General features: G+C 39.7%; 2 protein-coding genes across 3 annotated transcripts; one reads left to right on the top strand and one right to left on the bottom strand.

Annotated features, from left to right (window-relative positions):
* Positions 1–274: 274 nt before the first annotated feature.
* Positions 275–6,786, bottom strand: klhl22 (kelch-like family member 22). 2 transcript variants are annotated; one of them, XM_044365963.1, is made up of 7 exons: positions 5,990–6,786; positions 4,800–4,965; positions 4,402–4,713; positions 3,845–4,248; positions 2,851–3,043; positions 2,450–2,683; positions 275–1,912 (listed from the first exon to the last, which is right to left on the bottom strand). In XM_044365963.1, exons 1-7 carry the CDS (start codon positions 6,223–6,225, stop codon positions 1,571–1,573), a joined length of 1,887 nt encoding a protein of 628 aa, XP_044221898.1. In that variant the 5' UTR covers positions 6,226–6,786; the 3' UTR covers positions 275–1,570. The 2 variants fall into 2 exon arrangements, with proteins under 2 accessions (XP_044221898.1, XP_044221889.1); XM_044365954.1 differs by having other exon boundaries at positions 4,390–4,713.
* Positions 6,787–19,276: 12,490 nt separating this feature from the next.
* npy8br (neuropeptide Y receptor Y8b) lies at positions 19,277–26,260 on the top strand. Its single transcript, XM_044365974.1, has 3 exons — positions 19,277–19,474; positions 19,875–20,027; positions 21,701–26,260. Exon 3 carries the CDS (start codon positions 21,861–21,863, stop codon positions 22,962–22,964), a length of 1,104 nt encoding a protein of 367 aa, XP_044221909.1. The 5' UTR covers positions 19,277–19,474; positions 19,875–20,027; positions 21,701–21,860; the 3' UTR covers positions 22,965–26,260.
* Positions 26,261–27,659: the final 1,399 nt, after the last annotated feature.

Genomic DNA, 27,659 nt, shown 5'->3' on the forward strand with positions numbered 1-27,659 from the left:
AGTCTAAATGGTAATTAAAACATGCTGCCAGGAATAAAATTCTGATGGAAAAATACTGAATCCCTTGATTATTTTGTTGGTCTACAAGTAGTCAGAGTTAAATATACTAAGTAAGTCTCAACATACTGGAATCAGCCTAAATGAAACCACTATGTGTTAGTTTTTAATTTTAGAGTATAACTCCTCCTAGGTAGCCAAAACCTCCACTTTCCCTGAAAAAATTCCAATGGAGGATTTCCATGATGGCAACTAACGTGCACACATGACAAAAGCATGTATTACCAATTTTATTAAATTTGAAAACTTACCTCATGAATAGGATACTAAATTTGCATATCTTGTGTGACAGTGTGTTGTGATACTTTTTTTTTTTTATGACATAACTCATACGGAAAAAAGAAGCACATTCAAAAACAGACTTGTTCCTGGAATTTTTCTACAACAGAGAAACAAAGGGTGCATAGTGAAGCGGGAGTCATTAAACTTCTTCTCTGCCAATATTGAACAGCGTAACCATGAGCGGGGCAACAAACAGAAGAGCAGAGCAAAACAGAACAGAAATACTCTAAAACTAATCTTCATTGTGCTCTTTGGATCCTGTCATGGAATAGCTTACACAGTATGAGTCATAGATGAACGAAAGGATACAACAACAACAACAAAAAAAATACCATATGGGTTTGCTTTTCATCACACAAACATCAAGACATGGTGCTAATTCATTTAAAGAAATGGCAACATATTGTGATTTGAGGTCTACAACCTTTAGCACCAGTGCCTCATCATTCACGCACGAATATAAATCAGTTCAACAATGTTTTTTTTTTTTTTAAAACAAATTGTGATATCTGAGGCACAAAACCAAAGGCTAATCTCCACCCAAAAAAAGACATTTATAAACATAAAAAGCACAATTCACAATATAAGTTCAGGATTTTAACCAGAAAAATGAGGCACAATGTTAAAATTTCATGATGACCCAGTAGTGCGGATGTGATGATACATCTGATGTACTTCCTGGCATTAGCCAGGAACTGCCAGGTTGGAGAAGTAGTAATTCACAAAAACTGACCTTTAGCTGACTGACCTATTAGGGTGAATGCTCCCCCTAACCCTAGCTGCCGGTAATACAGTAGTAACCAAATCTAAAACAAAGATCTATTTTAAAAATGTTCAAAAAAACAACTATGGGCAGCTGAGATATTCTCCATATTGCATAGCCAGTAGTCTTCACTGCTTTATTTCACTTGAAGATATAAAGGTTCTCTCTGCAGGAAATAATGAGGGATCAGCAACAAACAGTAACATTAACGTTTGAGCAGATAAATAATTTATGGACGGAGTGTGATTATCTGAAGAGATATCTGAGTAACAAAAAGTGCACAAAGGTCTTAAATGACACTTTGGTTCAGAGGCACTCAAAGTGGTCAACATGCATGAAGGACACAATGCTGCCGTAACCACTGCCACAAAAGTATCCTTAAGGTACTTCAGATTCAACATGCTGAATAAGAAAAGTGCATGACAGTCTCCAGTGCTCATACTATAGATTCAGTTCATTCTCTGCAGGTCAGTCCTCACTCGAGTCCTCTGAGTTGTCGTTGTCCACCTCTTCCCATGAAGCCTTGGTGCGTTGCTCCCAGCTCCTGGCCTGTGCAATCACAGCGGGGGGCATGAGCACCACGCAGGCTGCCAGGCCGGAGACACGCTCTTTAAACTCTGTCTCATTCTCCCACTCATCTGTGTCGGTGTTGAACACGTGGACATATTTCATCCTGTCGCCTTTGTCGTGAGAGCGTCCGCCCAGTATGTAGATACGATTGTCCAGTACAGCCACACCAGGTTCCCCATGTCCACTGGGGAGAGGGCTCAGTAAAGACCAAGAGTTGGCTGTGGGGTTAAAGCATGCCACCTGAAAGAAAGAAAAGAAAAAAAATAGAGAAAATGAATTATTCTCTAGCTCATAAAAATCGCTATCCAGACAGTAATAACCTCTGTAAAAAGGTGCCGCTCTGTCTTGAACAAAAGTCAATTAAATTAATTAAAACCACTGGCTTTTACCACACAAAAGCCTTCATCAGCATGTAAAATGAGGTTTGAGTCAACAGACTGTGGAATATTTTCCAATTGACATTCATAAGACGGCTGAGAGTGTGGGGAGGTCAAGAGGAAGGAGAACTTTGGGACATAAAAGTTTGACCACATTTGAAAAGCAAATGGAAAAAACACACAAAAAGAAATATGTTATGTAATGTCATCTTCAAGAATAAAAACTGAAAGAAAAGCAAATAGATCTGATTTGAATATAAAAAAAAATGAGGGTAGAAAAACAGGAGTGCACAAGACATCATTTTATAGTCCATGAAAGACGTTGAGAGCGCTGTTTACCAGTGTAAACAAAGCCTTCAGTGTGCAGCATAAACGCCACTCATGACTTGTGACATTGTACCTTAAGGACATCACGCCGGTATCCATGCTCATCATTGCTTCCCCCAATGACATAAGCACGTCCGTTAACAGCGGCCATGCCGTGCCACGCCCGTTCCACCGGCCCCTCTGCACATCCTGTCCAGTGGTTGGCCGCAGGGTCAAAACAGTAGGTCTCTCTAAGGTACGCCATTCCTCTGCGCCCACATGTTATATAGATTTTCCCATCCACCACTGCTCCAGCATGGGCGTAAACCTAGAGAGAAGGTTAGACAAGTATTCAGGGAAACTCAAGCAAAGAGGGAATACCTGGTATGGACCAGGAAAGCACTATAAACAGTGGTGAGTATGTAGCACCATCATGTGGATTAAGACAGTATTACATGAAATCTTTTTCCATCTTTCAGCTCTCTATTCTCATACCTCTCTCTTGAGGGATGACACAAATTCCCACATGTTGGTGTGTGGGTCGTAGCGCTCCACAGTGTCCAGCTCATTGCTGTAGTCTCGCCCTCCAATGGCGTATATATGGCCACCCACCACGCAAACACAATGGTCAGCATGCTGCTGCTGGAGAGGCTGGATAGTGTTCCAGCTGTTGTGACGAGGATCGTATCTGCAAAGAACGGACAAGTCTCATAGCAGCAGAAGAAATATGTCTTCAGAATATCGGTCAGCTGTGTGTAAATGTGTGCGCAAAGTACAGATCGAATCAAATGGAACATGAACTCGATCGGAAGGAGCAACAGAGAGCACGCTATCACAACAGAACTCTCAGTTCATTTTTTATATTAGTGTTTTTCACCACAAGGTCCATTTCGTATCTGTTCTGTTTATCCAGGTGTCATAGAATGTAGATGTTCACATTCCCAATTTTTTTTCTGAGCACTTTTAAATCTGCTGATGAAGATCATGTGACATAATAGAAAGCTGCAGAACAGCTGTTTAAGAAAGGAACTGAATTAACTGAAGGTTAAAATGAACTCTGAAAGTCCATAAAGTGCTCTGGGAAAACAGGAACTGCAATATCTACAATTCCATGACAAATGGGAAAACACAATCTGCTGATGAAGATCATGTGATATTTGAAAGCTCCAGAACAGCTAATAAAAAGTCCTTGTGGTGAGACTGTTTGCTCAAATTTAATTTTAGTTTGTCTGCAAAATACAAACAATCCATTAATCAAATATCTAGTTGTCAGAAAATGGGAAGACAACTATTTTGATAGATTACACAATGTATTTGAAGACATTTATCACTATTTTATGACATTTCATAGACTGAACACTTAATTTATTAATAAAAAAATATCAAACAATAGTGAAAATAATTGGTAGTTGCAGCCCTAGACTAAACATGAACCAGTCAACAGATCTGTGTCCATTTGAAAAGAATAAACATTATGATGGGATCTCACCTCCAGCAGCGGGTCTCTGCAAGAAACCCACTGGTGTTCTTGTCTCCCCCGATAAGATAGACAAAGTTGTTCAGCACAGCGATGCCCTGGTTGGACATTCGGGGTGCGTGAGCTGCAGTGAGAGTCCTCCACTCCCTCCAGCTTGGGTGGAACACCTGAAACAAGCGGTCGTTGTCTGTGTGTGAGGTGAACATCCCCCCAAAGCCCAAGATACAGTGGAAGGTGGACCTCGGCTGGGTGAGAGGACTCTGCAGGATGGGCTGCCAGATCTCCTGCTCATGGTAACGCAGGGCAGCTGAAACAAAATCCTTTAATGGACACTGGTTCAGTTTCCCGTACAACCTCTGCAATACTTGTTTCTCAATCAGGCAGAAACGTACAGCTTCAAGCATCTTGAGACTGTCCTGTGGGTCAGAAAGATTAAAAGAAAATTAGTTCAAGGCAAATAAATCTTTGACAAAATGTGAGTAAAACTAAGCAGGTACATCTGCTTCTTGCCCAGTAGTGTGTATCTGGAGAGATGAGTAAAAAAAATGCAGACGCACCTTCAGACTGACCTGCAAGTACACCTGGTCAGTTTCCACCTGCTCAGGACTGTAGTGGTAGTAAAGCGCCGCCTCGTACACTTCGTTCTCACTGTTCACCTGAAGCTCGTTACTGCACAGAGCTCTGAATACTTCGTCTTGAGGGAGCTGTCGGTACACGTCGGCTCGAGACAAAGTCTGGATGTTCCTTAGCATGTAGGAGTGCATCCTGGCATTCAGCTGCTGAAGACCGTAGAGATCAGCGAGATGATGCACCTCTAAAATGTTGCTCTCGTCCAGCCAGGAGAAGAGGAAATCACAGCAGAAGCCGATGACGTTCTCAATCTTGAAAACACAGAAGGGCAAAGATTAGCTCAAATAAATAAATACTGAAAAAATGTAATTCTGCAGAAGAACAACAAGTATCCTACCTGCACCAGTGTGGCAGCTATCAGGACTTCCTGCACACACTCTGGGTCTAAATCAATCTCTGAAGTGTAAATGTAGTCAAGTATTTTTTTCATGGCCATGTGGGATACTCCGTGAATTGGGATCTCCTTTTGCTGTGTCTCCCGGAGGCCTCCAGCAAACATCCCCCTGGTGGAGAACAGAAACACATTGTTAGATGGTTTATGTTTACTTTAAATCATTTTAAACTAAATATTTCATATTTAGGGACAAGCTGGTGTTCTAAGATGCATACTACATAAGAATGCCAAGAAAGGATTGTGAAAAGGTGAGGTGAGCAATTTAAATGCTCCCCTCCTGAGATTTTTAGCACCAATCAGAAAACCTTCCTATGCTTTCAACCAAAATTTTGTTGAATACACTGGGCTTCAGTTGTTATACCTATCACCTGCAGGTGCAATTCACATTCTTTAGCACAAAAGCATATCTGTAAAAGGATGTTAATGTCTTATCTTTACCTACTTTTAGCATTATTACCAGGCATCAGAAACACCCATCAGAAGCATCTTCTTCTACCCCTGTACACCCCTATTCTTTGACTTCATATTTAATATATCCATCTGTGTCACTCCTCTACATTAAGTATGCTTCTGGACATCAGTGATTGTATCTGTGACCTACTTTATATTGTTCACAGAAGCTGGAGGTTCATTTACGTCATGATGGAAGTAAACACAAACCACAAAGTAAGCCAGAAATGTGCACACCAGTACTGATCATATGACACTATTGATAAGCTGCAGGCGAACAGGAAAAACTGTGTTCAAAAATGGACTGCACCAAGCCGCGGCTGTGTCTTGTGACACAGGACTGCACACACCTGCACTCACTGAGTATACTGTGCAAATGTGTATGTGTAAATGGAGACAGGAATAAAATAAATCAGCTTGTGTCAGTGGGGATATATTTAGTTGCCTGGAGGCCTCTGCTCATTTGGTCATGGTCAGAGCTACAAATACGAGTGCTGCTATATACAGTATGTACTCCCTGATTTTCCTGGTTTCATGTTGAGTGGCATCTGTAGATGAGTGAAAAAGTGAGGCCTCTATGGTTGTAACTATTATTGTTGTTATTTTATTTTTGCCTGCGACACACCTGACATACAAACGAAAGTGAAAGCACACACAACAAGCAGACCTGCTGTGAGTTTTACCTAAAGTAGTCGCAGGAGGCTGCCAGAAGTATACGGTGAGCTTGGATGGGTCGACCCTCCACCAGCAGCACCACATCAAACAGGATGCCACTTTGTCTGAGAGCCAGCAGGCCCTCCAGCAGGCTGCGGGAATGGGCTGAACTTCTGTAGGTCTGTCGGCCCGGGCGGCCTGGGGAGCCAGCTCGTCCTACCTCTCCATCCTCAGCCATGGCACGACACTGATGTTCAGGCTTCATTACTCTTATCTGTCTAGTACTAACATCATACGACGTATTTCTTACATAGTTTTTAAAAGACTCATGTAACAACTGTTGTCGACATGCAGAGCAATAACACAAACAGGAAGGGGAGGAGGAGCAGCTTGTCAAAGAAGGGTGGTTACGGTTGCTTGAAAATGTCACTGCATAGGTGCAAGTTATAAACACGGTTAACGCTTTCGCTTTGTACACATAGCTATTGGAAAGACGCGAAACTATACAGTTACAAACACGTCCTACTGTCGACCTACTATTAGCTGCTACTGCGCAGCTAAACCGTCAGCTAATGTTAATGTAGTTTAATCGGTTAGATCAACTAGCAGCAGGCTAGCAGCCAAATGAAACGCAATACAAAGACATTTAGCTAGACAGTAACAAGGGAAACTAAACCACTACGCGAAAACGTCTCAGTCTTCGTCAAAAACAATCCGTTCTACTGTTTGGTCAAAATAACACCAAACCCACTTTTTTGGAGAGACTAACAGTGATCGTCTGATTTTTGACATATCAAAACAACGTCTGTTTACTTTTTGGTGTCAGGCGGTGAGCTCAAACACTATTGGTCATTGTTGTCGTGATGTCCCGCCTACTTTCCAAGAAAGAGCCAATCAGAAATGTCTGTCACACTGCGCAGGGACATTACAACAGGTTCAGCTTGTCTTTTAAAATAATAATTAGTGTTTATTGTTTGTACAATTTACCATTGTGGTGATGTTATGTTTTATTTAGTTTCTGATGATTTGCATACCATAAACCTTTAGTTAAAGAAATGTTATGATACTGTTACTCTCTTTGCCAAACACAAGAGGACACTGTTCTCTGCTCAAATGTTGGTAAGCCAATTTCTACTGGGTTTCTGTGTGTGCTGTCACTGCATCAGTACACCTGCTTCAGAGGTGGAAAGCAAGTCACTGTACGATTACTTTACTCTATGGTCTACTGGTTTTTTACTTAAGTTGGCTCTTTGCATTCAGTATAACTTTCCTATCCCACTACCTTTGAGGGAGGAATGTTGTTCTTTTTACCCCTCTACATCATATGTAGTTACAAGTTACTCCATAGATAGATGAGACAGTTCAACAGTATATGATACTGCTTACATTTTATTACATAAATGACTTTCTACAAGAGACCAGAAATTTTAATGATTACAACTCTAGATACTTAAATACATTTTCAATAAATACATACCTTAAGTCTTAAATGTGGGTCTTTTACTGAATGGAGTACAATGTTGCTACTTTTTCTACCATATACTGGCACCAAAAAATAACATTTTTCTTTATCTTTGAATAATACGGTTACATAACATCATCATTATCACATAATAATATAATAAGAAGAAGATTTTTCATGTGCCAAATTTCTGAAATTATTTTTTATCATTCCCGCCAACTGTTTGTTGTATTTATCATTTTTATGCCTCAAATATTTGGTCTCCATCTGATCAAACACTTTCCAGATTGATCTTCCACTGTTTGATAACTGCATGAGCTGCCAGATAGATTTCCTAAGGCAGCCAGTCATGATGCTCTTTTTATAAAATTGAGGCTTCCATATTGCTTAGGTTTTACAATCTCATTCATCTTCTGCCGCGGTTTCAATTTGCATATGTCATTTCCTGACACGAAGAGTAGAGATTTTTCCACTCGCAAAAACACAGTTGGAATAATCCATCACTTGATTTATTTTCCAGTCTAATATACATTGCCTGTAGAGTGCCTAGGCAGAGTTGAAAGAGGGGATGGCTCCCCTGGCTTTTTGTCTTGGATGTAAGAATGCCCTTTTCAAATGGAAAATCATAAGTTTTTTCCCCCTGACACATTGACTGTATTTGTCATCTGCATGAAGAAATGGTCCACTATTTCTGCCATTGCAGCTCCCTGAACAGCAAACATGCACACCACTGATACACTGCATACATACTGTAACTCCACCAAGGGTAGTTTCTTCTAGATCAGGTCTTTGTTGCGGATTTGATCAGTGTCACAATAGACCTGCAACAAGTGACTGGATGATTAATTAATTAATTGAAAGAAAATTAATCTGCCAGCTATTTAGACATTCCGTTTGTGTGAATGATTTTTAAAGTAAAAATTCCAGACATTCTCTATTTTCAGTTTTTCAAATGTGAATATTTGTTGTTTTTCTTTATCTTATGTGATAGTAGGCTGAGTATCTTTAGGTTTTGGAGAGTTGGTTGGACAAATCAAGCCATTTGATGACATCACCTTGGGCTTTACGAAATTGTGATGGGGATTTTTCACCATTTTCTGGATCAAATGATTACTCGATTAATTGAGAAAATCATCTGCAGATGAATCAATAATGAAAATAATTGTTAGTTGTAGCACTAGCCACAACCTTTTTTGGCTATTAAACATATACTGAGAGAAATACTATGGTACAGTGTTACAATGGCAACAGACATAACCTGGAAAAATACAGAATATCACTCATCAGTCACTGACATGAAGTAATGCTAAAAAAGATATTATATCTTTTAGTTTGTCCTTTGTTTGATTTCAAGTTGCTACTAATGGTGCCCATATGTATGACTGGTTTACCAGAAAGATACATCTTGATTACTTATTTTTATTGTGATATTCACTAATTATTCTGCTAATGTGCTTTGATGTCAAATCGTCTAAGCAGTGAAAATCACGCACAGATCCACACTTCCCTTTTTAATTGTTAAGCATGAATTTTAAATCATTTTCACATATTACATATTATTGTCGATTAGGCTGACATAATCACAGGGATACAATAAGTAATTAAGTTTATAAGATTGTGTTGGTGCTCTTGTTGTTGTGACGTCAGTCAAGGTGAAACTCTTAAATCATGCTGTCTGATTTTGTTTCTGGAGGTCACAGAGAGCCTGGTTTGCTATTACTGAGAGTAGAAAATTCCAGCACATTAGCAGTGAACTGTCTCCTCTCATCAGGAAAAGGCTGTGCAGCAGGCGCACCACGAGACGGAAGAAGAAATGACAAACGAATTAAAACAAAATGGGCTGCATTTACAGAATTAACTGTCAAGCTATGCAGTACTACAAACAGACTTTAAAAATGTTGGCAACGGCAGTTAACAAGACTTGAATGACCTTGAGCTTTTATGAGCATCCTGTTACACAGATCTGGCAATTGTTGACCTTTACTCAAATTATTACAGAAGGAAACCATCTGTAGTGCCATTGTTGCCATCCTGTGATCCGGAGAGTTTGTGAGTAGCAAGGAAGGTTATCTGTGTTATGGGCACAATGGGCTCTAAAATGGAATAGACTGGTGTGGCAGGTTGTTGGAAATCGTGGGTGTACCAGTTATGCTCTACAGCATGGCTGTATGCTGCATCTGATAAGGGAAGAAACTGGCAGACCAGAGGACAATACGACTGATTAGTTTGGGAGAGCAGAGCTCCAGTGGTGCCATTCATTCTGTCCGCATCACATCCAACATGGTCTCCATGCCAACTACTCACCATCATTCATGAAGCACAGGAGGACTTGAGTGGCAACTTATGGCACAAAAAAAAGACTTTACTATCAAAGTCGCATGCACACTTGACGTGAACGAACAGCCTCTCCATTTACAATATTTTCTTCAACTAATTGTAATTTTTTAAAGTAGTCAGGAGTAGAGTGAATCTGTTGCTAAGAGTAAATATTGCAATTAAAATGTCAAAACTGGACATTCCATTAAGGAAAAGGAGCAGTGTGAAATGTACTGTGTCCACTGTATTATACACACTTCAGGGTCTTTGATTCGTAAGTTGAATGGACGATTGTAAAGTGACTGAGGTGCGGTCCTGGCAGGTGCAATTTTGCCATGGCTGCTCAGTGATTGTGAAGCGAGCAATCAATTTTCCTCTGCACCAAAATCCTGTAACACAACAACTTCCAGCACTGCTGTTTGATGAAGCCTGCCAAGCGTCTGTACTGTTTACTGTAAGATGGCAGCCACTGGGTGATACATAATTCTCCTCAAATGATTAACAGCAGGGGGTCATTTACACTGCCACAGGATTTGGACAGAATGTCTCAGTATATTTCATTGTGGTTATGAATCATTTTCTGACAAATTGCAAATGCACTCCATTGGGACATTCTCAGAAAAAATGCAATATTTAGTCTGTATTCAGTCAGGAATCAGGATAATTAAAATTACATGAAAAAATATTGACAATTATTGTTTAACTAATAGAAAGTCTCAAGTCCGCTGAAGTCTCTCTCTTCCTCGGGTATGTCTTTCACTGAGTCATTTTTGGAAAAGGCTAGGACATTTCCACGTCCCACTGGGGAATTAGAGAAAACAAACCAATGGTGCTGAAATATTTAAGCCTTCCTACAGTATGTGCTGTTCTACAGGATACAAGGATTGTTTATTAGGCAAATAACAAAGCATAAGCTTAAGTAAAATCATCTATTTTATTCTGGTCACTTGCTTGTCCCTTATCTAAAGATTGTAAATGGCTGGACAGCAGCTTTATGGCTTCATGAGGAAGGCAGAGGGCAAACCATCTTTTTCTTTTTCACACATGGCAGGAAAATGCCATTTCCCAGTGGAAAGTATTATACAAGACAGCAAGCAGGGACCTGATAGCACCAGATAGCTCGTCTGGACTGTGCTTTGACAGCCGCTCTCAAAGGGAAGGTTTGGTCTGTGTCACATACAGTTTGCCTACACTGCTAATGGAATATCAGAGGCAATGGAAATAGCTTTATGTCTTTGCATGGCTTCATACTGACATGAAATGATTAATTTACATTCATGCTCATCAAAGCATATTCAGTGTGCATTTTCTGTGTGATTTCATAAGTGTTTCAGAATCACAGCCAAGTACAGTAACCCTGGAAACTGCCGTCTTCTCCAACACTTACAATTAAGCCAAGTAGAAAGGGACTGATGGTGGAACAAATTTTAACTGGGATATAGCTTAACTGTGGCCATTAACCTGAGTGGGCGGTTGGACATATCTGCCATGTGTCAGTGGATCTGGACTCATATTGAACAGTGCTTCTGGGAATCAGTAGCAACTTGCTGTCCTCCCTCTATCACGTTATGCTGCCTCTGAATTCAGTTTCCACCTCTTGCTATTGGGATGTGGGCTATTCTGGGGTGTGACATCCACCGACTTATTCACTGTGACAACGTTAGTGTAAATTCTGAATCATATGCCGACGCCAAGGAACACTGAGGGAAAAGCGAGACAGTAAAAAGAATCGTCTGTGCCTCACACAGATGTGGCTGGAGCTGAGTAGAATACTTATGTGGTTTTAGAAAGCAGGAAGGACATGCAGAACATTTATATGAATTAAAGGAGGAAGGTCAGCAGGTCTAATGCACACTGGATTGAATCTACCTTTCGTTCTGCTAATGCAATTGTGTTTTAATAAACCCCCATCTCAGGCCCCTCTCTGTCTATTTCTCTCTCTCCATAGTTCTTTTTTCTTTTCACTTCTTCAAATCAGTTCATACCACTATAAAAAATGTTATTCTTAAGGTGCTGTGTACCAAAAATGAAATCAATGTATTTTCTTAGCTTTGTTTTCACCTCATACTTGGCTGGACTTAATGGTCCATTACTAGAACAGTCGTGACTTGGAAACGTATTGGGATTGAAATTGGAGAAATGATGTGTCAATACTGGGTTTAACTTTATAGTTTGACATTTAGAAGCTTGGCATGAATACTGGAAACAAGGAGAAACACTTAGCCTGGCTCATTCATTAACCCATTATATTTAGTTTGTTTAACATGTACAAATATGTTGTGGTTTTGCTGGATTATTTCTTAGCCAGTAATGTCCTGTCAGGTAAACAGTGGAGACTCCAGGAAGTTACTGCCCCTGGCCAAGATGTCTGGCACATAACCTTTCTTACCTACAATGTGGTGTGTTTACTCTTTGGTTTTTGTACAGGTTAAACAAATGAGATGGAATTTGTCAATCAGTGAGCTTTAGAGTTGCTGGATGGCAGACTTTGTTACCTTTGGATAGAGCAAGACTAGCTGTTTCCCCCTGTTGCTAGTTTTATGTTAGGCTAAGCTATTTGGCTCCTGGCTGTAGCTTCATAATTAGCAGATAGATATAAGAGTGGTATCTATATTATTCTCATCTAACTCTTAGTGTCAGTAAGAAAGAAAATAGGATTTCCCAAACAGTTGAACTACTTTATTACTACTGTAATCATACTACATGTATAGACCACTATGTTTATACTATTTTTAATCATAATTATCAGGCTTCTCTCCTGTGGAACTATCTTCCAGACTCGGTCCGGGAGGCAGACACCCTCTCTACAGTTTAAGAGAAGGCTTAAAACTTTCCTTTTTGATAAAGCTTATAGTTAGGGCCGGCCAGGCTTGCCTTGGACCAGCCCTTAGTTATGTTGCTATAGGCCTAGACTGCCGGGGGACTTCCCATGATGCACTGAGCTCCTCTCTTCTCCTCCTCCTCTCCATCTGTATGCATTCATGTACCATTAATGCATATTAATAACTTGGCTTCTTTCCCGGAGTTTTTGTGCTTTCTCGTCTCACAAGAAAATCCAGAGTCTGAGGGGATGGTGGCGTGGTCTGGTGGGTGTCCTGCCTCGACACCTTGTCCTGCTATTATTGCTCTTATGATTAGTCATATCTCTATTATTATTATCATTGTTATTGTTATAATTGTTATTATGCTTCTCTGTGTCTCTCAACCCCCTCTCAACCTCCCTCCTTCTTTCTTTCTCAATCCAACCAGTCAAGGCAGATGGCCGCCCACCTAGAGCCTGGTTCTGCTTGTTTCTTCCCGTTAAAGGGGAGTTTTTCCTTCCTCATGGGGGAATTGTTGGGTCTCAAATTCAGTTTGATCAATTGTTATAATTTGGCACTATATAAATAAAATTGAATTGAATTGAATTGAACAATTGTGAGGTATATAAGCTATAAAGCTGCAATAATTTTTTTTTTTTTTTTTTTGGAGTTGTGTTTGTGGCCACCTGATGAATGTCCAGTCCAAAGTCCAGTATTCCCTCTCCTTTCAGCTCTGTTTTGCCTCCACCACCCTACTGAGGGAAATATATGGCCTTCTCAGCTGCTAAATGCTCCGCTATGTTTACCATCTAGTCACTAACTATATCTGTCTGGTGTCTGGTGCTGGGCAGGTAGCGTGTCTGAGCTTTTTCATGGAAAACAGCTGCCTGCTGTGGGTGAAAACAAGGTTGATGAGAGCAGTGAAACTGAACCAACACAATATAGTTGTGGGTCGTAAAACCAAAATGAGCTGAAAGAAGCCAAAATGTAACAGAGCGGACAGTAACTGCAGAGTGAAGTAATTCTCTGTGGGTTCTTCACTATGAGCAACCTCTTTCACATTACATGTCATTTGATCTACTTTAATTATAACAATTGAGTACTTACAAATGACTTACAGTAGATTAAAGTCCAAGTAAAGATATGAACTACTGAAAGTACAATGCAGTTGCCTATGTTGGAAAACCTTTACATTTTACAGTATACAAGCTGTGTTTATCTTCAGTACTCACCCATGTATGCTTCTCCCAAAAGTCACATTTAAACACAGGAGCATCAGGGTGAGCTCTGTGTCAGATATGATCTGTGCAACTGATGGGGGCTGTTTGTCATGTGCAAGTACCTGAGGCATTGTGGCATTTGTTCTTGGCTGGGGTTATTTAAAGCCTCGGGGGATTTATAGGACTGTGTTGCAGTGATGGTGTCAAGGATCACTTCAACTTGGTTCATGTAAGAGGCTATAATTCTGCAGCGGAGATTGTCCTTCGCTCAATGAGTTGCTTCATGAACCCAACGCGTATGGATTTAGGGTTGCAATGAGGGAAGAGCTGAAAAAAGAGCCACATGATCAATATGCTTTCACTGTGTCAGTTTTTGATTTTAATTGACTTGAAAAGTTGAAAAGATGGATTAGACTCCAGCTGTATTCAGATTTTGTATTGTTAGCTGTCAGCTTCTCAGGCCAATCAAAATCCAGGGGTAATTTTGCTGCTTGTATGAGGTAATCTATAGAGAGACAAAGGACAGATCAAAATAATGTTGCCCATTGATTTTCCCATTCTTGTATTGCATTGTTTGGGTTCTTTTTTGTTCTTTTGTTCTTTCTCTTGTTCTCAATAAAGAAAAACAACCATCCTATATCACATCATAAATATCACACAGTAATCATGTCACATACAAAACACATCACATAAAATTACACATAAATTCAGATACACATCGCTGGTCAGCACCATTTTCAACAGAGCTGCCACATCTCTGAAGGACAATATGTGCAGCATTGATTTATTAGTGTATCAATGAATAAATGTAAATATTATCAATGATGCTGTTCTCTACCTTATATAACCTGCACATACATGTATGCATAAGGTATCACTGCCTGACATGTGGTGATACAGTATTTATGCTATAAAGAATATGTGACTAGCAGTATAAAATGTCAGGACAGAATAATATCCTCATGGTCATCATTGTGAGTGACTGTAAATCCTTTCATATTGATCTTTTAATACACCATAGGTGAGCAGTATACAAGGGTATGCAGTAATCCCTGAACAGATAGACCCTAGTAACATGTGGAATTTACATACAAATGTGTTATCGTGAGTGTGTAATTTGCTGCATTGTCAATAAACAGCAGGCTATATAGCTATTATTCATAAAGCCACCTTTAAAATGACGACCAAGATATTTCAACTCTGCACACTGTAAGAACGTCCCAACCTAAAGATCCCTCCAGACATGTTTTAAGACCTCTGCTTGGAGTAAGAAATTTTATCTGATATGTTTTTTTTCCCCACAAAACAAGTTCAGTTACCTTAAAAATCCTTAAACTCTACTCCTTCTCCCTCGTTGGAAAATCCAGAAGCTATGGATATGCACACTTAAGATGTCTCCTACTTCACTGTGAAGTCCGTTCTCGGTGTATGTGCACAGGAGTCTTCAAGTTTCCACATCACAATTATGTATGTTGCGTTACTGGACCATGAATGGCTCCAAACCAGTTGTGATGTCACACATCATGCTAGTAGGTGCATCCCTTAATCTCAGGTTTCCAGAGAGCACAGAGAAGCTTTCCACTTGCAGCAAATGAATGTGAAAACAGTCTTCTAGTGTCAAACTCTGCACATACGTCATTCTGCACAGTGAAGCTCAAACATCCATCTGAATAACAAGAAGCAAAACACATTGTTGAGTGGAGGCTTTAATGATAATTCAGGTAATACTAACTATTATTACATGACTCTTTGGGGCATTATATTAATACTATTATTTTGATAATAATAAAATAATTTATCTTATTATTTTATCTTTTATGTCAGGAGCTAATATCACTGAGTTCATAGTCAGGCAGAATATCTAGAGGTAAAAAGGTAGTAAAACATGTAAGGGAGAGAAATATATTTTTGACTGGCATATTATAGATATTTATTTTACTTTTTAAAATCTCACTATCATCTTTACATCACTGTATGATGCCCTCAATGAACATTAAACCTTTTTCTATATATGCAAAAGAATGCTTCCTATTGCCATATCTTAAAGGAACAGTTTGACATTTTGTGCACGTATTTGCTTTCTTGCTGAGAATTAGAGAAGATACCACTCTCATACTGTAGCCTATATGAAGCTACTGCCGGCAGCAAGCTAGCTTAGTTTAGTATAAAGACTGGAAACAAACAGCTATCTCTGCCCAAAGGTAACATAACAAACAGTTTTTTGCCTGACTTTTTCATGGCCAAACACAGTAACTTCCTGTGCCTGCTTTGTCTGGATGCCTCATGGTGATGACAGAGCCAGGCAGTCTTCGTGTTAAGCTAAGCTAACTGATTATGTTTTAAGCACTAACTTTTTCAGCTTGGATGTACAATATAAAAGCCTTTATCACAGCAGCAGTGTTGTATAGTGTTGTATAATATCACAAAAGTATACGACTTGTTGTTTCTTGCCAACATAAGATATTTCACAATGGGCAAAATATACTTGTATATATCTTGTATGTTGTATTTTTTGCAGTATACATCCTCCTTACATTCTTTCTTTAAAAAACAAGTGAACAGATGTGAACAATTGTGAAGTTACATTTCTTTCTTTGTTCTGGCTGGCTTTTAAAATCTACTTTGAAGGTCCACTGCACAGCAGAGGATACTAAAAGAGAGAGTTTTTGTTGAGACAAATAGATCACACAAAAATAGGCTGTGCACTTAAAATTTCGAGTAACGATCGCTACCCAAATACTATTAAACATGGATATGGGGAGCTGCAGCAGGGGAACAATTCATTGTTTGGGGCAGAGTACTTTATTGATTTACACTGGCAGTGACGCATAAAACTATTAACAATTTTCCCACAAGAACCACTTCTACAACTGCTGCCTTATGTAATGTGAGTCTCTCTCTGAATCCAAATATGGCCATATATTTGAATCAATTTGAATCTTAACTTGACACAGGATGGGAGTCTAAACAATTGATAGGGTGTATCGAATAAAAGACATGATCAAAGAGCAATCAAACATTGCTGTGACAGCAAGATAATGTTTCCAGAAAATATTTTCAACATGGTATCTATTCTTGTTCTTCCTCATCACCTAAAATGGAACACAACTCATCTCCTTGTTTATGCACATGGCCTCTCTGACAGAAATGTTAGTTTTAGAAACCACATTCCCATGAGAGGTATTTGTTCTTTCTGGATTGTACAAGTTTCTCTGCTCAGCACCAGTGTGCTGAATGACTCTCAGCCCTCAACTTGTCATTTATCAATCACATTAAACTAGTGGACATGCTGTCAAAAAAAACAAATTCATATCACCATAGAGCTCAGTTGTCCAGACATTTAAGACTTACTCAAAAAAATGTTTTCTTCTCTCCTTCCATCAGAACAACATGTTGAGAGAAAAATCAAAATGTGAGTGACAGTAGTGAAGATTGCACAAGAGGAGAAGTACAACAAATCATTCCATGTCTCAATATATTGAATAGTTGCTCATTAGGGGGTAAAAAAATCCAATCCAACACTACTCTTATCTGGCTTTTTTTCAGCATTCCTGCTATTCTCTGAAAAAATATGAGCATAGATTAATAATCTTGAGAGACTCGACACCTATGTCTGTGTCAAGTAAACACCCACAGAGCTGTTGTTGTTGGTGGCGGCAAGTCATTTCACCGTTCTGCCTTTCAGACAAACAGCTATTACTGTTCTCTCAAACAGCCTCCACTTGAAACAAGAATGTGTGGGGATCATGTGAAGAAGCAGTTAACAATCTGTTGCACAAGCGAGAGAGGTGCAAAAAAATGGGTTTAAAATAGTTCTAGGTGTCGGAGGGATCTGGACATGGATTTTAATCGTGATCGTGTCTTGGAAAAAGTGCGTGTTGCAAATGCAGAGAACATAGCAGCAGTGTTATTAGTTTGCATATGAACTGCAGTATGAGTAATCAATCTGACACATTTGACACATAATGACAAAGTTTAATGATCTTTACATGAGACATAGAAGTCAGTTTATGGCCTTTCATGCACATATCAATCAATGTACATCAGTAAGACTATTCATCAGTATTCATCGTTAAATGCTGGCAGCAGAAAATGATTTTGCTTTTTAAAATATATATTCTTCATGCATCATGTTTCATTGTAGTGTACTGGGTGACAAAAATATTCAACAGTACAAGATGATGTCTTTATATCATCTGTTAGTGACACTTGGATTCTCCTTCAGCAATCACGCTTGTCACAAGCGTTTTGCCCTCTCAGACTCTCAGGGTGTAGAAACTTAAAATCTGTGTCTTCTTTGAATAGTAGGGGAGAACAGGGTTGGTTGTCACATTCATTAGATGTTGCTCCCAAGGGTGCTGTAAAAAATGTTAGTAATGTTAGTATTCAGAATTGGGGTCAGAGGTCACCTACAAGGTTATTTCAGGAGTAAAACACTTGACATTGAGGTGAGATGATGTTTAGTGTTTTTCATGTACATGTTCAATGTAAATATCCAGCTCTTCAGTGTTTCTCTCTTCTTTATACAATGGGTTTATAATAAAACAATTACCACCATTAAAAAGTATGAGGGGAGCGCTATAGTTTACATATTTTTTTTCTACAACTATATATGGTTGTTAGCTTTGATGGTAGCAAAAATTCCAGTTGTGGATGCTTGTCACATTCTCTTCGGGTGTGGTTGTTATAGTCATGAACATTCAACATGAAATTAAACTTTTTTTAATTCATTTTTAAGATTGCCTCCATTGTTAAAAACATTTCTCCCCATTAAAATAACATAGGGACAAACAACCCCACAGTGTCTGACCACCAACCCCACGATGGGACTGGTTGTCACAAGTGCACAAGACGTATTTGACAATCCATATCTCGTGAACAGAGTAAGTTTCAGGAGAGTAAAGTCGTTGCATTCCTACCTGACACTTTAGGCTTGCATTACACACTGAAAGGGAACCTATTAAAGATGCAGTTTTTGAGGGATTCAAATGAAAGTAAAAAGAGTGACAACCAAGCCTGTTCTCCCCTATTGTTTCTGTTTATACTCCACAGCTAACTACACCGCCTGCCTGGATTAAAAATGTTGTGATGTCAGGCATTTTAAAAAGTCACCCCATATGGAAAACATAACACAGTACTATAATATACTTAACATGAATGATTTATAGGCAATGTACAGCAGTGTAATGAAGAATTCAAGTATAGAAAGGAAATGTAGCCTCCTATAGGAAATTTAAACATTACGGTACAATAATATCAGATATCTCTATATCAATATTATATTACAGTGATATTACAACGATTTCTCATTTGGGATATATGAAACTCAGCATGTGCACCTCTACAAGAGACTAAATGAATCCATCTAATGTTTTCTCACTAATGATTCTCACTAACACATTGCTTCAGGTGGGTGAAGCAGTCCATGTGTACAAATTTCGAATAACTCAATTTCCCCATTGGCCCCTGTGTGGGCGCGTGCCTGCGCGCGCGCGTGTACATGAGTGCGTGCATGCGGGCAGAGAATTTATTATGTAACATGTTCCCAATCACATCCCTGTCTGAGTCTGAGGCATAAGGTCGCTTTAAGAGATATCTGAGCTCCTATCAGTGATCCTAGCAGGACACCTCCTACCTTCTCCTCGACCAAAAACTCTGTTTGTGTCTCACCTGATGCAAAACGTCGCCCCAAGTCCAAGAAGAAAGAACATTTCGGTAAGAAACAATGGCTAATTTGACAGCTAATTAAAATACGGCATTTCAAGCTAGTCTATAACTCTTTTTTTGGGAGGGTGGAGGATTATCTGAAAGTAAGAAATTGTGTTTTCCTATGGGGTCGGTTAATTTATTTTTCATGACATATTGCGGCAAATCTTTAATGAGAAAAAAATCGTCCTGATATTCCTTCATTGGGGTTTAAGGTGCGTTAATGAGTTTTAATAACCTTATCGCTCCTCCTGTGCTGTCAGTCTATAGCAGCTATTCTATTGGGGTTTATAGTTTCCTTCTTACTTGCTACTGGACACACTGCTCTCCTTATGAGATGCTTAAAGTGCAAGTGGTGTTGTTCAGTGGGCGTTCAGGTGAATGTTTGTGATGGGTCTCCCCCGGACAGGAGAGCAGAGAGCACACACGGCGGCACACAGAAGGACAGAGGAGGCTCCACTACCTGTCCGGAGCTGAGAAAGTCCGACTCATTGCGAGAAGAAACACAGCTGCAGACAGAGAGGCAGACAGACCGTGCATCCAGGACAGCTGCAGTGATCGGGTAGGATACACACACACACACACCACTTTAACACTGTCTCAAAGCATTTTTGGGGGGCAGATTTATAGGATTTGTTTTGGTGTCAATTGGTGTAGTGAGGTGATTGAAGTGAGTTGATGTTCAGTAATTGTAAAAAAATATATATATATACAATTTACCATGAGCTATGATTAATTTTTCTGATCTTCAATGTCTTTACATCCGATTTCTTTTTTGTAGGTCTTTAACTTTTATAATCTGCAAATAATCTGTATAATTTGCAGATCAAGGCTGTAATCTCATGTTTGAATAATTACATTGATACATTTCGTTATTCCCTTGCTTTGGACTGTGCTTTACAGCAGCAGATAAGACAGCTTCTCAACACAAAGCAATGCATCACTTTAAGTGTCTAAATTCTGCCATAAATAATAATCATCAAAGCTGTGGGATGGGTATGATACCCAAGCAACATATCTAGAAATTCAGCCACGTTTAGTCAGGTTGAGATCTTGGATTAGTTGAATTATCCAGAAGTCGTCTGAACAGAGAAGACTATGCTCCACCAAGGAATTCAAGTGGTTATATCATATTTAGCCTCAGGTTTAAGTGTTTATCTCTGTAATGAACACTCTGGCTTTGTTTGTAATTGCCACAGATGAAACAGCACATTATAATAAGACATTACTGCTCATAATAGAGACGGACAAAAGCAATTAATGTCCTACCTGTCAGCATTTATCATCATGAAGGAGTCCTCAATTAAAAATGATAAATCTTTTTTCTTTCCTTCTGTTTACATAGCTGTGTTGCAAAACTAATTTCTGGGGGAATTAAGCTTTGGGCAAAACATCTTGTTACATGCATAAATATGCACATATGCATGCACACATCCACACACACTATACTCTGTTCTGTTCTTGGTCTTGTAATGAAATTGTGCTGCGGCTCTGTTTTCCAGTACATTAATTTGTTGGAGATTGTAGGGACCACATGTGCTTTAGAATCCGGGAAGCTATTGTGAACGTTCAGTAACAATGAGAGGTGTCTGCTCCTTTATGGGCAGAAGCAGAATAAATTCCCACTATTAAAAGGGGAGAAAACATTGAGAAGGGATGATTGTCTCTGAAGGAACAGTCATTATCATCATTATTGTGATGGAAATTTAAATCAGCATGCCATTATAGCGATGCAACAAAATCTGGATCTGTGCCGTTTTCTTGATGATATGCCATCAGTACATCATTTATTCTTATAGCCGGTACTGGAGGAATAGAAATAGCCTCCTGATATATGCATACCCACATTAATTATTCCCTTCATAAATCTTTGTTTTTGTAATGTTGCATCCATCTGCCAGTGCTTAGAAAAGCAAAACTGGACCAGTTAATGCATGTCGGCACAGGAAAGACACTTGTGGATTACATCCAGTAAGGCTGTAAATTTAAAAAGCTGTCCTGAAGCAAGACAATCAATTTCTGCCACATTTAAAAGGACTAATGATGAAATGAGTTTTTTCAAAAAGGGAGGGTCAATTTCTTTCTATGCTACAGTTTTCATGTGTGATACATTTCAATTTGAGTGATAAACCAACTTTGGTTATATCTCAAGAATTCATAACTTTAAAAATAAACTTTTCATAACTTGGATTTTTTTTAAGGTCACTTATTTCTTTTCTTTTTTTTTTCCTCCAGGAGGCAAACGAAGACCACTGTAAAGACTGCCAAAGATTAAGTAAAAGGGAAAGCTCTTAAAAAATGCAAATATTATTCATGAAGTAATTACAGCAGGTGTGACACAGCAAATTAGTTCAATTAGACACTTGCCTTTGAAGTGAACCCAGGAAAAACCAGAATGGAGCTGCAGCACAACACCAATCACAACCAAGCCTTGTGGAAAGAGATCCCGTGGGATTTCACAGAGGACTGCTCACTCTCAGTGAGTGGCACCACTTTTCTCATTGTAGCTTATAGCACAGTCATGGCAGTGGGTCTCATTGGGAACTCTTGTCTGGTGTTTGTCATCACACGGCACAAGGAGATGCGCAACGTCACCAACGTCCTCATCGCCAACCTGTCCTTCTCTGACATCCTCATGTGCATTGTCTGCCTGCCAGTCACTATTATCTACACACTGATGGACCGCTGGATCCTAGGAGAGGCCCTCTGTAAGCTCACACCCTTCATCCAGTGTATATCGGTTACAGTTTCCATCTTTTCCCTCGTCCTCATCGCCATGGAACGCTACCAGCTCATTGTCCACCCCACCGGATGGAAGCCAATGGTGAGCCAGTCCTACTTGGCTGTGGCCGTCACTTGGATCCTGGCCTGCTTAATCTCGGTGCCTTTCCTCTCGTACAGCGTACTTACCGTGCCTTTCCAGAACCTGAGCGTCCCCTTCCCAGTCAATGACCACCTCGTCTGTATGGAGCGGTGGCCAACGGTTCCAGAGCGGCAAGCTTACACCACCTCTCTGCTCATCTTCCAGTACTTCCTTCCCCTCTTCCTCATCATGGTCTGTTACCTGCACATCTACCTGCGCCTCAGGAGGAGGAAGGACATGGTGGAGCGTGGCAGGAACACCACGCAAAAGAAAAACAAGGGCTCCACAAGGATCAACATCATGTTAATTGCCATTGTGGTGGCGTTCGCCCTCTCCTGGCTCCCGCTCAATGTCTTCAACACAGTGTTTGACTGGAACCATGAGGCCATCCCATCCTGTAGCCATGACGTCATCTTCTCATTCTGTCACCTCACAGCTATGGCCTCCACCTGTGTCAACCCCATCATCTACGGTTTCCTTAACAGCAATTTCCAGAAACAACTCAAGTCCACCCTGTTGCGCTGTCGCTGCTGGGGGGTGGCAGAGAGGTACGAGAGTGTCCCGCTCTCCACTGTCAGCACAGAGGTCACCAAGGGGTCAATCTTGAGTAATGGATCTATCAGCATCAATACTTAAAACCAAGTCATTTGGTGAAGACTAAGAAACTACTGGGGCCTCTCCAGCCCTCATTGTGTCATCCTTTGGAGCTTTTCTTGCTTCATTGCGTGCAAAAGCGAGGTTGACATTTAAAGTTATAAACCTCACAATAGCCGTCCAGAGGGAACTGACTGAAGACACTTAACCAGCATGACGCAGTGCCCTCGATTTGCTTCGAGTTCACATGTAAGAGGAAGTAGATAACAAAAAGATGGTGCAAAGGTTGGACAAGTTTACGTATTGTAGAGCAACTGAAGACACTTTACATGAGCACTTTTTGCAACTGTAGTATGTATAGTCCATTCCCTGTGTGCTGTGGGCACATATGAAATCTAGTTCTTCTGAGTATACATATGTCATGTTTTTATTTCACCCGGAAGTCATGTTTAAATGAATATCAGCTGTTTACTTTTCAAACTTTTACCTGCATCAAAACCACCAGACACAGATAAAGGGAGGGGGGGCACTGCACATGTCGGTTTCAGTTTTGCTGTTTTATGGTAATAGTATTGATCACAATGACATGGCTTGTGAACTGTAATGTGTTAATGATTATCGACAGCGTAGCTTATTGCACAACTGAAGGAGAGAACATTAGTGCATTAAATGTGGCTCCAGGCATTCATTCAAACAATTTACTTGCATCTCTTAATGTGTTTCTTATTACCTAAAATCGTCACAAACGATGTAATGGTATTTTACAGAGAACCTTGGCAAGAGCTATATACATTTCATGCTGCTCGCCAAGGTCTGTGCTCCAGTATATCTTGTGGTTTTTCTCATAAAGTGCGCCATGCAACAACCATACATCAAGTGCCATAAAACAAAATAAAAGTGGCAGTAAAGGACTGTCAAAGTGGGGTTCTTCTGCTGTAAATAACCTTAGTAAATACATATATGGCCTGTAAGAGATGTGACACAGTTATAGTTTATTGTGTGTGTGGCAATAAAGAGCACTGTGTAGCATAGCTGATATCTCCTAGGAAACTTGTTGTTAGTTACTTCTATTTGTTGTATTGGATTGAATTAAAACATTTACTATTATCTTTAATGATACAGTTCTATGTTGTAATATATTGATTTTGATTATTCACAATCTTGTCTTTGTTTTACACTCATTGAGGCCTTTCAGGAAGGTATTGCATTATTTTGTGCTTTTTTTTGTTTGTTTGTTTGGCAAACTTTATGTCCGCCTTGCTTTCTGAGTGTGTGTTAAACACAGAATTGATTTTTTTGTTGTCACCTTGTAGGTCAGTTCGTCCACATCATTCTCAGCTTTTAACAGTGATTGATTGCTCCTAAGTCTCCCATTAAAGACAAAATGGTGCACTGAGACCAGACTCCACCATTTCCACTTTAGGAAACAGTGTGGAGTGTGGGATCCTTACTCCCCAGAGATTAAAGGCACTGATCTGTCTCAACATGAGCCAATCAACACTTGGCTTGACATGCCAGTGTTGTAGTGTGTGGTTTGCATTGAAAAAAACATCCACGTTTTCAAAATCTTTGTCCTTTTCTATGGTAAAATGCAGGTCGCTGCCTCTGTGTGCATTATTCAGGGGGAAGTCTGAGATCACAGCACATTTTAGATGTGCTTGTTGTGTTGAATAAATCAGTGTTGTGTTTGGTGCCTGAGATGTTAAACAGCATGGAGAGAAAAAAAAAATCTGTATGAGAGATCAATGGGAATTGTGCTAAATATTCATGCTGAGGGAATGCATGTTAACAGTTATACTTTTATCTAAAAACAAGAAGTATATCAACTAAAGAGCGTAAAGAGAAGGTAAGATTTCTGCTGTCAGGTTCCTTTAGATTTGATGATAATGTCATGAGGTCAGGTGTAGGATGTTTTCACACCTTAGAGAAAGTCAAACCTGTTTTTGACTCTGACAGCGTCTCACACAACCTGCCAAAATTGTTCCCCAAGTGCAGTTTAGCTCTTAAGAGAGCACTCAGAAGTCCTTGTCGGCATAATTGACAGTGTGCTTCTGCTGTCTTGACCTGAGCTGACCTTCACAGAGTGTAAATCCCCTCCGTTCCCTCTATATTTCCTTCCTCTCTCACCTGGCTCTCCTTTTAAAAACACCACTGAATGAAGCAGCAGTGTTCATTCTGTGTGAAATAAAGGACCCGAGATGCCACAGGTGCTGACGTACTCCAGCAACACTTGATTTTGAGTGGGACTTAAATGAAGCCATTATACATTGTTACCAAAGTAACTGTTAGGGGGCAATGGGCACATTACTGCATTATGAAATGAAGCTCAGCTGGAGACGAACACTTGATGAGTCCACAGGGCCAGACTTTCCTTGTCAGTGGAGCAGTTCCAGGAAGATTAACATCTTGGCTCTCTGCATTTTAATTTAGAAAGATTCTCCTATAAGCAATCTCTCCAGATCACAGGAACAACATGAATTACAAAGTTGGCCAGAAATTTCCTCAAGCTGTTGTTTTGAAAATGAAATTCTCTCCAGTAAGATATTTTGCCTGCCGTACCACTGTAAGAGCATTCATCCTGTTTTGCCTTTTTTCCATTATTAGTAGTAATAATAATTCCTTTTCATGCTTTCTGTTGCTTTGTAAAAGAAAGTCCCTTCCCTGATGTGGGAATCATTCTCCCTAGCGAATGCTTGTGAAGATGTAAAAGGTGTATACAATATTCAGTGTGTCTCAACCACCACATTCAGCATCTATCTGAATCTGCAGTGACCACAATAAGCCTGAGGCATTGTTAAAAGTTATGTAAGATGTAACAATGTATGTAGAGAATTTCGATGACAAGAAAGTAATTTTTAAACATGTTGCGCCCCTACGAATATGCAACAAAATTATTATCCATTTGAAAATGTTGTATAGAATAATGTTAGACAGTCATTGGCATTGTGCACCTTTGATCCCTTGTGAGGGGGAACTAATCGTTTTGTTTTGGCAGATGAAAAGGTCACAGGGAGTCAGGCCGTTGCCTCTGGAATCCTAATCATGGTGTTATACATACTAACATCTGTAGGACACATTAAAACAGGCAGGTAGCTCATCTAAGGGTCAAACACATAGATCAACTCAGTCAATATCTCCTTGTCCCTCTTATCTTTCTATTGAATTGTCCTAATGTTTCCGTGTTGTATCAGAGGCTTCCTGATTCATCAGATCTGTGAGGGAGGGTTGTTTCTGGGAGCAGCTCCTGCCCAGTTTTACCAATTTATCTGTTTGGATATCGTAACAGCATGAATGTTCCCAGCCTGTTTATGTGCCAGACCTGGGTCCAAAATAAATTAATGGAAAACAGTTGTGTGTGTCTCTGCTTTTGAAATAAAGCTAGAAATCTAGAAATATCCATTGTATACTGAAGATATTTTTGGGCCTCAATTTCCTCTGTGTCTTGTGTAGTATTAATAACGCACGCACACACACACACACGCACGCACACACAATGTTGTCTTGCATAACACAAGCAGACTTGACAGCCAGGAATAGCAACCCCCTGATTGGTGTTGGACAGTTTTTCCTCAGGATTGGTTTTGTCTTTGCATGCATGTGCTGTCTTCATGAGAAGACAATAAGGATAGAGAGATAGAGATAGATAGGTTTTTACAATAGCTACACAACAAATTCTTTCATCTCTATAATCTTGCCCTGACAATTTAGGACCTGGCCTCTGCATCTGACCTTCCATTTTCTATGATCAGAAGAAAAGAGGTAGACCACAGCCTGCTTTAGTTGCCTGGTTACAGCTTCCTCAGGGGGTTTCAATGGGTTTCCTTCAAGCTGACACAGAGCACCAAGCTATTAAAGGCACTTTATTAAACACTGACAGAGGAGCTATGCCAGGCTGAAGCACTTTTCGTGGAACCAGCTCAGCCAGATGGTTCTCCCTCTCGAAAAGAAGGCGAAGTTAAAAAAAAAAAAAGAAAAAAAAAAAGTGAATCATAAAATGTATTGCTGATGGACACCTGATGACAACTTCTCTTCTGACTTGTTTGATAGTTCAACATTTGGGGAAGTGTACTTATTTACTTTCTTGGCAAGAGTTAGATGATCAACATCAACTTCACTCTCATGTCTTTGTAGCTGGAGCCAGTAGACCATTAGCTTAGCTTAGCGTAAAGACTAAAAACAGGGGGAACGGTTAGCCTGGCTCTGTCTGAAGGTAACAAAATCCTTTTATCAGCACTTGTAAAACTCACTGATTAATATGTTATATCTAGTTTGTTTAAACTGTATAAAACCCGAGGAGTAAAAGCAATAATCTATCACTTTATGGGGGGGTTATGTGACCAGTTGCCAGGCAACTAGCAGAGATTCTAGGAAGATACTTCTCCCAGCCGAAGAAAGAGACACTTATAGATTAAACAAACAAGGTACAACATGTTAATTACTGAGTTTCAGAGGTGTTGATAGGTGGATTTTGTTACCTTTGGACAGAGACAGGCTAGCTGTTTCCCTAATCCCATTATTTTATGCTTAGCTAAGCTAGCACAATGCCAAATGTCTGCTGTTAGAAAGGCCCGCTGTTGTTTTGACCTCACAAGTTTAAGATCCTAAGTCCTCAAGCACTAACTTACATACTGTTCTTATTTTGACCCACAGTCACACTATATTATGGCCCTATGTTATCTAAAACAGGAGAACATAACAGCCATAATGATTTCAATTAATCTTATTTAATATGAAGAA

This window comes from Thunnus albacares, chromosome 2 (assembly GCF_914725855.1).
Source record: "Thunnus albacares chromosome 2, fThuAlb1.1, whole genome shotgun sequence".
Classification (NCBI taxonomy): domain Eukaryota; kingdom Metazoa; phylum Chordata; class Actinopteri; order Scombriformes; family Scombridae; genus Thunnus; species Thunnus albacares.